Genomic DNA, 16,050 nt, shown 5'->3' on the forward strand with positions numbered 1-16,050 from the left:
CACAAGGAGTTGACAAAAACTATGTGTGCTTCTTGAACGCAGAGGGGGAATGTTCCAACATCAGCTGGAATAGCTGGGCACCTGATAGACAGGAGGGAGAGGCAGCAATGGAAAGGATGGAGGGAAAAAAGAAGTTGGACACATTTGTCCTTACGTAACGCAGCACAGAGCTGTGACCTCGTATTACTGGTTATCACCCGCACTGAAGTCACTGTTGAAGACCCAAACATTTACAAACCTCTTGAATATTCATTATCCCTGTCTATCACTACAGTCTAAATTCATTTCTCCTTTATACAGCTTCACAGCAGTTGCAAAGATTTCCAGTTTAAAGATTCAAATATTCATGATCATAGGCTGGATTATTCTGCTCTAATATTAAATTTGTATTTTTTAACACATTCAACAATAACAAAGGCAACCTGCACCTGCTTTGTCACTAATAGAGAGAAGAAAGGACCTCAGAGGAGATACACATCTTGAAACATAGATAGAAACCTCTGAAGACACTTTTACTAATCACAAAAAAAGTCTCACATGAATGCAGATTTGTGTCCAAACTTAGGTTAAGTACAGTAAACTGTAGTTTCAAACAGAAACCAAATATCTTATGCCTTAAAACAATCTGAGTACCAGTGCTAGAAATTTCTACCAACTGAAGACAACAGCCTGAACTGCTGGAAATCAACCCCTCATTCCCTAGAATCTAGCATCAGGAAATCTTGTACATGCCAACAACAGAATAACTATGGCACTTACTTGAACTGCTCCAAAGCAGAATCATCCTTTATCTGTAGTTTTCTTGACAGGGGATACATCTGTGCATAAGGAAACTTCTATATGCATTCAAAGTCACTGTTACCATCTCAACTCTCAACAGATTTTACAACAGGTACTGTTGACAGTGCTTCAACAGTGCTTTTTTTTTTTTTTTCTTTAATGAGTTCTACAAGAGAATATTTACTACATTAATTAATTAAAATCCAACAGCTGTGCCCAGATTGCTAATTTAAGCGTATAAAAGTAGCAGGGAAGCTGTGACCTCATTACTGCAGGTTCTTACTGCAAAGAGGAAAAGGGACCTCCTGCAAAAAATGCACCTCACTCCTTCGCACTGACTAAAAGACAGATGGCAGAGAGGCTTATATCCCTGGAATGAGGTGCCCAAGCTCAGCAGCATGAATTCATATTTCCATTTGCTGTAGCAAACGTCATTATTTGTGCTAATTGGCAACAGCTTTTACTGTTGATTGTGTTGGTTTAGACCTGAATCCCAGCCTATTATGATTAATAGATACTTTCTAACTTTGGTCTGTATGCAGATCTTAATCACATGTAATAGCTTTCTGGCAAAACATTACTTGAATTTAGAAGAATGCAGTGACGACAGTTCAAGTGGAATCAGATCTCCTGAGTAAAATGCCACAGTTCTTTTCAGAGATCTGCATAAATAGTTATTAATTTGTAGTTGTATCCTTCCAGCTGAAAAAAGTACTCCAAGGAATTAAATGGAAGGCTTTTCCAAACACAGTCAGCCTCCGGCAAAGAAAAAAAACACATTTATTTCCATTATAAAAGGCATACAGTGACACAAATCAAAATGCATCATTCTAATTGCCCAGTACAATTATGGTCAACACATCTGAAAAATACTCAGGACATCAAATAGTCAATAAACTTCACATTTATCTGCAAATGATTTTTGTTTCAACTAAGTTTAAAATTTTCTGTCTTCACAACACAGTCAGTTTGCTTATGGAGAAGTCTTCCATTAAGTGACTTGTAAGCAATACTGGAAAAAATTGACACGGCCTTTGAGATAGGTATTGCAGTGTTTCATTATCCATGTCCACTTTTGTCCCTGGGGGCTCAATAGAGTTACTTTCTGTTTAAACAGTGACATCTCAAATCCTTTGTCATTGACTAATCTGAGCTGTCCCAAATCTGTTTGGTTTATTTTTTTCCATTTCTCTTACTCAGGGGGAGATCACGGCGTAACAGCTTTACTTATACACTGCATGCACCACAGTACCACAGCTAGGAATGTTATTTCCATGTGCTATGCAATGCAATCAATCACAGCGATAACAAGCAGAGCTGGATTTCATCGCTTTGACTGCTGGAAGAAGAAACAAGAACATGCAAAACCCACAAGATGACTGACAAAAAGAAAAGTCATTTCCCTAAGCACTGCAAGCCTCAGGCAAGAAAACAAATGACCTTAGCATCTCTCACAGGTTACATCTAATCTTGAGGCTCCTGTGTTACATGTGAAGCACAGATCAGACCTTTACAGTGGAGGAAATTCCAAAGTGATCTGGCAGAGCTTAAAATCCATTACTTTTAGGAATAATGAAAAACTTTGCTCTGACAAGTGGAACTGCTTCTATTATCTTGTCAAAAGTTGAAGTGAAAATATCCAACAGTTTTTCAGCTGGCACTGTGAGAACACACAAGTGAACTGATGTTATTACAGTCTAGGATAAATGCTTTAAAGCAACTGTAAGAAAAACTGTGAGCACTTCCATCCCTTCAAGAGTTTCATGTAAAGCAAGAACATCTCCACTTCTTCACCTGAAGAAAATACCTGCTGAATATTCATGTCATGTCAATATTCATGTCAAATACCAGATTCACTTAAAAGTGAAGATGAAAGACTGGATGCCTCCACCAGCACTAACAAACACCGTCCTCTGGCTTCTTATCACCCATCTCCTGAGTTAATGTTTGAACATCTTTAAAAATTGCCCAACAGGTCCCACGTCCACTAGCTCCAAAAGAATTGCCCACAATTCCTTCCCAGTTCCGCTCAAACATCCAGAGCAACGCTGTGCAGATTGTCTGCAGACTTAACTGCAGACTTAACATAGAGAGGAAGAAGGTGAAGACAAACACCAAAACACCCAATTCCAGCTATATAAACTTGTATTTCCAGTGACAGCTCTGCCAGCAGGGCTGTTACAGTGTACCAGTAACACAGAGGTCCCTCCCAGCAGGGCCAGAAACACACAACATTCAGGATACAGGAAGCAGGTACACTAAAAGCAACCTGTGAGTTCTTGAAAACAACACACGAGACCCAGTCTACTGTTTTAAAATAACCTTTTTGTAGTTCCTCATCTCTCCTACAGTAAAATTAAGGTTTTTATTCTTATATGAGAACCAAATCAAGTCTGTGGTTCTGAATGGATCTAATGAACTAGAAAGGAGAAAAAAAAAATTACTGGGGAGTTTTTTAGCACATCAAAGTACCAGAATGAACAGATTGGTAACGTTCTTGTTATTCACAACCATACTCTAGAGCGCTCAGACAGAACACACGGGACAGAAACTTCACAGACTACAACTGCAACACTATGAAAACACAAAGGAACTGAAGAAACAACTGCTGGCAAAAGATCTATGTTACACAGGTAAGACACAAGATGTTAGTATGTGCAACTTTTACAAAAGTTTTATATGTAGGCAAATCTGGTAAATAACCGATTGCCACAATAAAAGACTTATGTGAACAAAACAGGAATGAGAAAATTGAGGTGACTGAAAAAAGATGGATAACTGCAGCACATTCACATCAACGCAGAGCTCATGCCTACCACACCCTGAAGAGAGAAAAAAAGCATTCTGAAGTCCAAATACCTTCCTTAAAAGACAAGTGATCATGAGACTACAGTTTAACCTAGCAATCACTGTATTAATCATCTAATTAATCACTATTAAATCTTCTTCTACTACATACAATTCAAACGACAAAAATGCCGATTCCCCCTGTCCCCACCTTACCATTTCCTGGCTGCTTCTTGACATGTAACTGGCAGAGAGCGGGAGGGTAGAAAAGTGTTTTCTTTCTGCTTCAAGTATTTTAGGAGCAGTAATCGGTTGAGGAACAAGGTGGTTTAAAATATGTATTTAGTCAGCATCATAAAACTCACTAGTAGACTGAGACAACTTCCTAGCACATATCCAAGATAATTCAGCATTCTAATTAACAAGATGAATCAACAGACTGGAGGAGGAGGGAAAGGAAACAAAATAAGAACAGACATTTCTTCATTTGAAGTGTCACACATTCACTGCGGTAACGACAGCCTGCTTGGAAACATGCAGACAGATCAAACTTGCTCACTACCAACAAATCTGGAGATCTTATTTTATACCAGTGCACCTGTTTCTTTCCCACCTTCCCATTAAGGCAGAAAGTGAGGGAATACAATAGACAACAGATTGCAAATACATTTAATTTCTTATTTGGTGTTCATCTTCCAAACTTTCCCCAAAGAAACTATTTCAGTTTGGGTAAATCACATGAGCCAGTATCTACCCAAAGGAATGCAAAAAAAAAAAAACCAAAAAAAAAAACCAAAAAAAAAAAACAATTCAAGCAAACAAATTGCAAATTCCATCTGCACTAAGTACAAATCTCTTCAGTGAAAGTGCTCGCTTTTGAACTGCAATGTAAATCTGACTCTGCTGCTATATGATAAGGACAGCGAAATGACAACGTAATGCTTGTTTGTCACATGACAGTTATTTTCAGCCAAGCAAAACCAGCTCCATATTTCCAGTAATGACTTCCTGAGGCATCATTCCAGGCTGCTCCAGCTGAACACCGTTAGCCCCATCTCCAGTGTTCAACTGCTACTGAGAGTTCTGCAGTCACATCAGGGTGTAGCAGACAAAACTCAGTGCAATGACTCATTATCCAACAACGCTCTGCTTTGGAAGGTTATTTATATAACTGGAGTACTGTTGAAAATTGTGTGTTTTAGCAGTTTGCTGCACAGAATTTTAATACTTGCTATTTAGCTGACAGCCATCTCAACATTCTACTGTTGTACTACCTCCCAAACAAAACACTTCTTTAAAGATAGCCTCCATCTACTCCTTTCTGATGGTACACTTCACACATAGCCAAACTGCCTTAGTTTCAGCTGGGATGGATTGTTTTCTTCAGTTTGTGGTATGCTTTGGTTCCAGGTGAAAAATAATATTGATGCTTATAGCTGCTGCTAAGCAGGGCTGTACACTGCAGTTTCTCAGAGAAGGAGCTGGGAGGAAGGAGAACTGGGACAGCCGACTTAAATTGGTGAAAGGGACATTCCATACTGTAAGAGTTTTGAAGGGGGATGAGAGTTCATCCCACTCTCTTTCACTCGCTGGGCATCAGTCAGTAGGTAGCGAGCAATTGCCTGTGCATCGCTTGTGATATGCATTCATCTACATATGCATATATATATTTTTATATATGTATATAAAATCATGACTTATTCTTTTCCTTTTCTCTTAGTAATAGTTTTATCTCAACCCAAGAGTTCTTCGGTGTTTCTTATCAGTTCTCCCTTCCATCCCACTGGGAAGTGAGCAAATGACTGTGATGGTGAGCTACCTGCTGGGTTAAACCACAATACAAATGCTGCTATTTTATGCAGAAAAGGTTTCTTATCATTTGCAAGCTGCAGTTGCAGACTGAAAGCTAATTAAACTGTAACTTAAAACAAAACCAACCATAGAATAATTTATGCTGGAAGGAACCTCTGGAGCTCATCTGATCCAAAGACCCACTAAAAACAGGGCTGACTCTGAAGTTGGCTCAAAGTATCCATAGTTGGTATATTTAAGTATGTTTAAGTGTTATCAAAGAACCTGGACGTGCAACTTGACATTATGAATTTTCCAAGTGCGTATTTTGCCTTCCCACAAAAACATCTCAGCAGTGTAATTTGCCACTTGTTTCTGAAAATCGTCTTCATGCATGCTATTGCTCCATTTCACTTCCAACCTGACCGTAGACTTCCATATCCTCCTTTTTGTAGGCAGCAGCACTCATGTGGCAGCACAGTAAGCTAACTCCAGGAAACAATCCAGCTGAATGCTCAACCTGGCAAAAATCTGTGCTTAGTTGGCCAAATAAATTCTAATGCTGGCACAAGAAAGCAGTGGGAAAATGCAACTGTGTGCAGGACATGCTTTTTGTCAGGAGTGCACTTTTACTTCATTTTGAAACTGCAGAAACATTTGCTTTGATTTAACTGCTGGACTCCCTGACTCTCTCTGGAATAAGCTTATTTGAGCACAGAGAAAAGCAGGACTTGGCTTACATATAAAACCTAGGGATGCTGTTTATATACATTCTCATGAATAAGGAATTGTTAATGGGAAGAAGCTTGAGAACTCCCACTGTTCTTTAACAGTATCACAGGAAGTGCATAGATGGAACAGAGCAAAACTGAAAAAAGGCTGCAGCATCTAAGCTGCAAAGAAAATAAGCCTTCACAAGTCCAACAAAGACTGGTACATGAAGGTTGGCAGGAGCTACGTAGGAATAAAAATTAGAATTGAGGACGAGGATGAAATAACTCTGCAAATAGGCCGAAGAGCACCTTTCCTTCACCCCTGAAACACCTTATCAATGAAATTCAAGAGCAGATTGGACACAGCTCACCTGCACTGAATATGCTAAGGAGAGACAGATCAGGAAAAAGTACCTTAAGAAGCTGAAGCAAATGGGATGGATATAGCCAGACTAGGGACTTACTGAACACAACCAAAGTCAGTGAAGGCTTTAGGGCAAGCTGATCTGTTGCAGAGTCCTGTTTGTGGTGGGGGGTTGGAACTAGGTGATTTTAAGGTCCCTTTCCACCCAAAGTATGTTATGATTCTACAATGATTCTGATCACTGAAATTCACCTCTGCAATGGAACATAACAAAGCTGAATTTGGACTCATTCCAGTCCAAATGGGGAAAGAATCAACCACTGCTATCAGTTCAATAATCCACCTCTCTATATCCTTCATTTTCATTAAGAGTTCACAAACATACAAAGACAAGGGTTTAATTTTTCTTTAAAGAAGTGCAGTATTCTCCCTGAACACGGAAATGCAGCTCTACTTATATTTCAAGTTCTGCTTGCCAAGCTTACATCAAACTCACAAGCTGTCCCTGCTAGCTCCTGAGCTCCTGGTGGGGTTTGCATTCCCACCTTCCTTAGGAAAGAGCAGTAGCAGGCTAAAAATGTTCAGAACAACTATCCACATTACCAGCATCAAATACAATGGAATCTATAAAAGGTAATTCTGGAACAGCAACAGTGATTTCTGTATCTGTATGTTGAACCACACCAATCTAATGATCTATGTTAGTTTATAATCATTTACTGCTGCTTTCGAAACCCGACATACAATATAAAGCTTTCAGATAATACAGAGGATATTTAACAACTGCATTCTTTTAAAACTTCATTTCAAAATAGGTTTCAAAAGCAGCTTCCAGAAACCCACATCTCAGCACAGACACACAATCAGCAAGAAATTGCTGCAAAGTTCAAAACAAGTTTTGCCAAAGGTCATTGGAGCAACTAGAAAACTTCTGTGCAATTATTAGCAATGGCTGGGAAAATGGGAGAAAATTAATTTGATTTATATTGCAGCTTAATTCAAAGACGTTTATTTTACTAGAAACAAAACACTACCTGTTCTTTCATTTTAAAATACAGGAACAGGACACTAAAGAATTGCTTTGAATACTCAAAATTTCTATGGCAGGCTTTCATTATTATAAGCTCATATGTAAACATTTGTATAATAGCCTTTCTATTTACCAACAGGCCCTCATGCAAAGTAAAAGAATGGAATGCCTATCCAACTACATTCTGTGATGTGTCAACAACCTCAAACAGCAGTAACCTAAAGCCAGAGGAAACTTGCAGAAGAGGCAGAAAAGGCTGACGGATGCTCTTGGTTCCTCTGCTCCCTTCTGTAAAACTTCAGTCTTCACTGCCAAGATCTTTATGACTTCTGTCTACTCAAATACAGCTAAAGTCAGCTCCACCCCTGTATTCAAAAACTATTCAGGCACAAAAACAGCACTGGCAGACTTGAATGAAGATAAAATAAAGATACACCTTCCTCAGTTATTCAGACAAACAGCACATTTGAAGAATACATTTGAAGTAGTTCCAAAAGTCGCTAGTAACTCAGATAATATCAACTTGTTATAATGAAAAAACCCAACAATATAAACACACATTTAGAAGGCTTAATGTACCTAAAAACAGTTCAGAAAAATCAAACTATTACTTTCAAGTTAGTATTTTTCTACAGTATTTGACATCATATTGATAAACATCAGCTCATCACATGGTTTTCTATCGTAAGTACTCCAGAAAAGGATTTTTCTGTATGAATCACACAGTGGTGCTTATCACCACATTACTGCACGAGAGATTGAAGCACGTGACAGAAATCAGCTCAGTACATTTTTAACACAGTACATTTGAAAACTTTATTTGAGAAAGAGGAATGGTCTCCATTCCTAATATCATCATTCACATCTCTTAACCATCCGCTACTCCCAGAAAGTCACCCAGGTTACCTTCCGAAGTACAAGCAGCGATACTGAACCAAATTAAAACTTCTTCCAAAAACAAGCAAACACAGAAACACACAAATCACGTGCGATGATGTGATTGCGTGATGTGTACACCACAAGGCACTTAGAGCAGAAAGCAGTTTTGAAGAAAAATAAAGCATCAGGCAGAAGGACGTGAACTTCACTTGTTAAGTGCTCTCCAGCTACTATTCAATTCTTACTCACACCCTTTCATACTTTCCAGATGCAGGCTGGCAGCCTAGAGTATGGCCATCTGTGGTACTCACCAACTAAACTGATGAGATCCAGCTTAGCATTAAGTAGCCATACATGGAAGTAATTTTTCTTACAAAGCACTGCTCAGGAAACACAATCTAACATACCAAACTAACATTTGGAGAGAGGATGAGAAGGATGTATAGCAATGTCTCACAGCCTCTCTCTATTTTGGAATGTCTCACAAAAGCTCACTTATAATTCCTGCAGCTACAGCAATAACAGCATTAACTGACAGTGTAATTAGAAGTTGAGAGAAAGATCTTTTTGTTCAATGGGAATTAATAAACAACATGGCATTGCAGAAATCCATTGGTTTACCAGGCGTACTGAGTACATACTTACATCAGCAGGCAGTCTTTGGAGATTCCTGTCCCAAACTATCAACCTAAGATCCAGTTCACAAATTCAATTCTACAACATTCAGAACTCTCTATGCCAAACACATGTAAGAGCATCACCACCTCTACCCTCTGTGCTCTGCAGATGCACCTCAGTACAGGATATGACTCTGCAGTTACAGCTCTAATGTTTCTTCTTTCACAATCATACTGAGTTATCAGTATAAAGCAGTTATTACTGAAATCTTCATTGCTCTGACCACATAACTGGAGTATTTGACAAGTTCATGGAAGGGTTTTAGGAAAAAAGTACATATATATATTATTCTAACACAACGCTAATTATAAATAACTTCATAGTTCTCTGGGCATTTTCCTAGCATACCTGGCACATGCACATACAGAAGTAACTAAACTTTGAGCTATTATTTTCTTTCTTTCCCAAAAAAGGGAGCAAACAACCGCTGTGATATCAGCACTTGGTAGAAAAAGCAACTCTGACATATTGATTGCCACCAATTCATACTGCATCCAAATCAGAACGTGCAAAAAAACGTCACTTTCAGGAAATGTAAATAGTCTATAGGATTATTGTGGAAAGGTAAATTTTTATTTTCCCAAATCTAGCACCATTACAAAGGAAAATGACCAAGTGATGGAAGGCGACAGGAGCAGTGACTGACCGTGAGGCCCCCGACCAAGGGGCTGTGACATCAGTGAGATGACTAGACAGTCATCTGTCTAGTCAGCCTGGTCTCGTGCCTGGACTCCAGCTGAGCGTGTCTGGAATGATCTGGAATGTTGAGCAAGGCTTCAAATCAGTGAATGACTTGGGTTGGAAAGGAGCTCAGGGATCATCAAGCTCCAACTCCTCTGCCACAGTCAGCTCCTAGCTCAAGACCTAGATCATCTCATCTTGCTTGAATGGTGTGGGGCTGCTGGCATCAGTTTCCAATGTCCATCTCTGCAGCACTGCTTGCATTTCCCTAGCCCAGGGTGATGGAGGTGGCATCACTCTGGATCTACCAGGCTGTGGGCACAGTCAGGATGATGTCAACTACCCGATCCTTATCTCCACCAGCTTTACTATTACTATGTGGCATGGTGGGTGTAGAACAAACCGAGTGGTTCCCTATGTGAGGATTAGATAAAGACCATTGGGTACTTGGTGAGATCAGACAACAATTACTTGGAGTGCTTTGTCCCAGAGCCTGCATAACACTCAGATGACAGCCTGCAGGATGAGAAGGGGGCTGCAGAGCCAGTGCTCAGCTGAGCTTCCCACCTGAGGTCTTGGCAGCACTTTTCTGGGAGCACCCAGGTGACCTCAAACCCCTGTTCCAGTGGCTGCAGGAGCTGGAAATGGTCTCCATAACAAATGATGGGAAGTTCTAGCAGGACAGAGCACCATCACATGCTTCCTGTGCATATACAGGCACAGGCAAGTGCAGGCACACCATGGCTCAGGTAGGATGGAAGGTACACATCTTCCTCTCAGTATGCTTATTAGAGAAAATCACCATATTATTGACAAGGTAGCTGGAGCTCTGCTCACTCTTGTGGTCCTGGTGGAAGCCACAGAATCATACGCTTATTTCCATGATTAGAAAGCAAGAGAGCATACTTCAATTTGGAGCTTGCATTGAAACAGACAGATAAATTGGATAACAGCAACCTATCAATAGTAAAGAGATGTCAGACTTTATATATACCTAGCATCTCTTCCTCAAAATACGACTGAAATTAATGAGTCTCCAGGATAACTTTAAAATAAAAGGAAAAAGAACAAATGTTGTCCTAGACAGATCACACAGACAGCAAAAAGACTCACACAGAGCTTAGTGACTATGACAGCAGACATCAAGGATCACTTTTGATTTGGGTCATCCCTCAGTCCTCTAAACTGCTCTGTTTTCCAGATTGTATGTAATCTGGAAGCTACATTTATTTGGATGCAAGATACTTCTAGAATATAGCATACAGTTAGCATAACTGAAAAAAAAAAAAAAAAAAAAAAACCCACCACAAACAAGGTCTTTAAAATCTGAGAATAAGATTAAAGAAGTGAAAAATGAAAAGGTGATTTACGTCTGCCAACTGACATATCAGAAAGCCACACTCAGGGGAAGCCCTGCCTATTGATCAGCTGCTCTCTCACTATACGATGATACACAGCTGTTTGCAGCCAGCACTCACCCTTCTCTCTAAAATATGCTGTGGGCAGAAATCCAAAGTCAAGAAGCCCCTTTCTAAATTCAGTTATGCAGACAACTCCACAGAAGAATTAACTGCCGTTTTATCAAAAATAACAAATTATGAAAAGGAAAAAAAAAAAAGCCAACAGCTCTTACATTAGCTCTATGATTTCTAATTTAAGACTTGCATTTCAGCTGCAGGCAGTAAACCCACCTCATTTCTTTTAAAGACAGCCCCCCACTTTACTACAATATTTCCCCCAAACTCAGGTAAAAGACACAAGAAAACAGAAGCAAAAAGCCTCCCATTTCACACCTATATGCTGTATCTGCTCTGGTTGCCCAAAGCTTGCATAACTTCCTTACTGGAGCTGGGATGGGCCACATTAGGTGTAAGTGTGACCATGTGAAAACAGCAGCTGGGACAGTTACTGCAGCCCTGCCTCGTGCGGGGTCACTGCACCCAGCAGAGACGGCCGCCAGATAGGAACAGGGAGCAGCCAGCAGCAACACCGCATGGGAAGAGTTAGCAGGAACCCTCGAGGCTGCTGTTGGCGAGAGCTGCAAGCCCTGCACAGCAGGTTACTATGGCAGAACAGGCCGGGATGAACGCTGCTAGGTAGCTGGCTGTATGCTGTGTTTAAAGAAGCGTTAACGCACAGAAGTAAAAATTACAAAGAAGGGGTATTCAGCTTTGGAGCCGTTTCAGCTAAAAACTAAATTTAAAAAAAAAAAAAAAAAAAAAAAAAAAAAAAAAAAAAAATGGGAGCTCCAAGGACTTATTAGAAAGCTCCAAACCTCAAAGGAGGGTTTCACTTTCCAAGGAAGCTCTTCACAACCAACCACAGCGCAGCACAAACGAGGCCACCGCGCCCCTCACAGCAAAGCCCTGAAACCACTCGAACCACCACCTCGTCCTTCCGTTACCGTTAAGGGACGCGTCATTTAAAGACGCGGAACAGCTCGGACACTGATTTTGTCACCTCCGATCTCAACTTTCTCAGAAAATACTCCTTCCCCAGTGCGCATCACGGGGAGTCACAACATCTGCGGGTAACGCGCGGATCCCCGCGGTGAAGTTCACCGGGCGGGGGAAGCCCTGCCTGCTATTGGGCCGGGGGGCAGCGCCGGGCTCGGGCTGACGGCGGCGGGGCCGGGACGCCGGGCGGAGGGACGCTCCCGGGCTCGCCCAACATCGCACCGCGCAGGACGTGCCCCCCGGGTACGGCATCCCCGCAGCCAGCCGCTGCCCGCAGAAGGGGCCGAGGCCCCGGGCCGCCCCGCAGCCGCGATGCCCGCCGGGCTCGGAGCCGCCTCGGAAGAGCCGAAGGGTGTCGGCCGCGCGCTCCCTCCCTCACTCACCCACGCAGGCAGATCGGCGGAGGAGACGCTGAGCCGCACCGCCTCCTCCTCGTCCTCCAGGAAGGCGAGCGCCCGGCCCAGGCGGGAGGTCTTGCCGCCGCGGTGCCGCCGGATCCAGAAAAGCCCGCACAGGGCGATGAGCACCCAGCTGAAGCTCAGCCCCAGGTAGCCCAGCACGTACACGGGGAAGATCAGCACGAAGCTCCTGGCGAACTGCGACACCAAGCCGGTCACGTCCACGCTCAGCATCGAAGGCGGCGGCGGCGGCTCCGGCCCCGCGTCCCCCCCGGCCGCCGCTTTCTCCGCCGCGGCGGGAGTCCCCGCTCCGGAGCACTGCTTCTCCGCAGCCCCGCTCATGCTCCACCGCGGCGGCGGCTCCTACGAATGCGGCCGCCCCTCCCGCTGCCGCTCCTCCTCCTCGGGCGCTGGCTGCGAGCGAGCAGGGGGCAGGGCGGTGGCGGCGCCTCGCATCCTGCGCCCGGCCCCGCTCGCCGCGCACCGACACCAACCGCCGCCCGCTTCCGGGTTCGGGGCGGCCCGGCCCCAGACGCCGACCGCCGCCGCGGGCTGCGCCGCCGCCAGAGGGAGCCTCGCCCTCAGCCGCCGCCATTGGCGCCCCGCGAGACGCGGCCGTCCCCTCCCAGCCGCCTCCCTCAGACCCCGCCGCCCGGTTCGGTGCCCCGCCGGGTCTGTGTGACGGAGCTCCTGCTCGAGGGCTCGCCTCGGTGATGGCGCGTGCTTCCTCACACCGCAGCCTCTGCCCGCTCGCTGTAGTCCCGCACACGGTTTGGGAAGGTTCCATCAGTCATAGCGTTCTGTAGAGAGCTCCTTGGTTTACTTCGTTGGGGAGGTTATTAAGAGACGGAGTAATAAACGAGGAACCAAAGGCTGGTCACTCCCCACCCGAGGTGCGGGAGGTGTTTCCTGAAGCCCTGCTCGCATCCCCTCACAGAGCTGGCTCCTCTGTCATCTCGTTAAGGTACAGCGGTTCCAGGGGATTACACAAACCCTGATCCTTGGAACTAAGAAATCCTGATTTGCTACAGGTTTGCATCTCGTATCTCTTTGTGACAGTAACATTCACTTCTCTCATCCTCCTCCTCCCATTTCTTTATCTCTTCAATAATTTCAATATACTCACCAGTGTTGCTTATCAGGTTGCTGCTGTGCAGCTGCTGATTAACCTCATTTTTTTTTTTTTTTTTTCCCCTTTTGGCTACAAATAGCCAACCTCTGCCTCAGCAGCAGCACCAAATCAGGGTTTGTTTTCCCCTCTTTAGCTAATAATATTCACAGAAGCTGCAGGCTTTAAGACCAACATTTGCAGGTAAGTAGAGGGGAGAGCAAATCAGGCCAATAGGCTGAAAAGTTATGAAAACACAACACAAATGGACAAATAGGGAAGTGTATAATCAAGATGTTATAATCACAATATAATCAAGAGAATTAGGCAAAGTAAACAATTATCACAAAAGAGAATTAGTGGAAGAGTTTACCCTTCGGCTGAGCTCACCAGAAGACACCAAGAGGAGTGATCTCCAGAAGAGATCCTTCCCCTCTGGTAGCCAGCTCTTAAATAGGTCTAGGAGGGGTGGAGCCAGGCTGCACCTCTTCCAGCAGCACAGGTGAATTGCCTTCAGCTGTGCTCCTCTGGCTGACTCATGGCTCGCCTCAGGTAATCAATCAGAGGTTCAGGCCGTGACTCAGCAGTTCCCATAGGGAAGCTTTATTATTGGCTTCATTTCCTTAAGAGATGAAGACAACTTCATGTCACTTATCCAGGGAAATAGAGAGTCAGAAAGGAAATGGTACAAAAGTAAAAGGTGTTTAACCGGTGCTGCACAGAATTGCAAGAATCCAGATCTCTCTGACTGAATATGTTGTTCCTGTATCATCTTCTCGAACTCCCTCCATGCCTACACTTGGGCTCAATGGATGACATGAAGAAAAACTCCTTCAAGCCATAAGCTCACACTGCTCTTTCTTAACTTATTCTTTTCCACTTGTATAATTAAGTTACGGTCAGGATAACGATTCAGAAAGACCAAATGCCACAAAAAGGAACAAAATTAACATTTACAATGAAAATGAGAGTTTTCTTATTCTCAGAGAATAAAAAACTTTGCTGCTGCAACACTTGGGAGAGAGAAGGACAGCCTGATACCCTATGAAAGCTTGCTACCTTAAGCTGGTGTACTGAATATGGCTGTGACCCATTTGGATACCAATCACATCTAACTAATAAGTGTGGGTTGGGTTTGTTTGTTTGTTTTGGCCTTTTTTGCCCCATTTACTATATTCCTAAGTATCGTTTTGTTTATATATAGGCTTTCTTGTGAATTCTCCAGTGCTGAGGTTTAGTCCAAAGAGACGCATTCTTTGATGGCTCCTTCAATTACTGCAAATACGGTCATTATTCTCTCTTTTTTTTTCAAGCCCTTGGTTACACATCTTGGACTTAAGTGCTCCATTTGACTTCTCTATCTAGTTTCACAGGAAACAGAATATATCTGTTCCATAAACCAAAATGAAATTTCAAAACATTAAAAAAAAAAAAGTGATTGAATTAGAATGACATTTTGCCAACTAACACTTTACCATATGCTGCATCTTGTTCTCCTATCCTTTATGTCTCAGTGCGAATTCTGCGAATGAGCTGGATATAGAGCTCACCGAGCAGCACCCTGTGCACTCAGCAATACACGAGAAAAATCTGAATCCTGTAGTAGCATTTGGTATGACAAACACAATTGTAGGCATGACAGCTGAGCATTGATCTTGGGCAGACTAATGAATTAGTCAGTACAGAACTCTGGTTATTCAGAAGTAAAGGTGGTACGGTGCCAATCAAGTAGGCAAATGAAAGCAGGATCTTCTAAATTTAATTTGATTCTGTTGATGCTACATTTATCTGTATTGATAAATGTAGCATCAACAGAAAGTTCTGATGATAAAGAGGTTACTACTGACTTCTTAAAGCTTCTGCAGATAACTGATCTGGCTCCACATAGCATTTGGATGAAGAAAATGGGTGGTATGAAATTAGTATGCTATTATTATAATAGGAACAATAGAATCTTATTAAGATACAAACTCTGCTGCTGGAGGATAAGATCAAGTCACTTATTTTATTAGGGCATTTGATACAATGTTCCTGACAAACACAAGTTGTTTGTTTGCTCTTATCTTTTTGGTGCTTCAAATTATTTAATAATTTGCTCCAGCATCTTGTTTTGTTAAGCTAACTCATCTGCTTCCTGATCTTATTTTTAATACTTATAATAGCAGTCTTCTTGAATGCATCAAGAACTCTTGAAGACAGACACAGCACAGAGACCACTCTGACTTTGCCTTAAGTATCCTGTGGTGAATTATATCAGCTAGAGAACTGATTATATTTATCTCAGATAGTATTTTTTTCTTCTCACCATCACCTTTGTAGACCTGTTGCTTCCTTGGAATTTTAATGAATGCCTTTTGATTGCAGTATTTCTTTATACACATTCTT

General features: G+C 42.5%; 1 protein-coding gene across 5 annotated transcripts in view; it reads right to left on the reverse strand.

Moving 5' to 3' along the window:
- Positions 1-13,045, reverse strand: part of ESYT2 (extended synaptotagmin 2) — a 66,601-nt gene extending 53,556 nt beyond the window's left edge. For 2 of the 5 annotated variants that reach the window (XM_052693444.1, XM_052693443.1), the window contains exon 1: positions 12,543-13,043. In XM_052693444.1, coding sequence (XP_052549404.1) covers positions 12,543-12,899 — 357 coding nt within the window. In that variant the 5' untranslated portion in view covers positions 12,900-13,043. Of the gene's footprint in view, positions 1-12,542 lie in introns of all 5 variants that reach the window. The other 3 variants (XM_052693442.1, XM_052693441.1, XM_052693445.1) reach the window with 3 other exon arrangements.
- Positions 13,046-16,050: the final 3,005 nt, after the last annotated feature.

This window comes from Tympanuchus pallidicinctus, unplaced genomic scaffold (genome assembly GCF_026119805.1).
Source record: "Tympanuchus pallidicinctus isolate F22 unplaced genomic scaffold, pur_lepc_1.0 scaffold3, whole genome shotgun sequence".
In the NCBI taxonomy this organism is placed as follows: domain Eukaryota; kingdom Metazoa; phylum Chordata; class Aves; order Galliformes; family Phasianidae; genus Tympanuchus; species Tympanuchus pallidicinctus.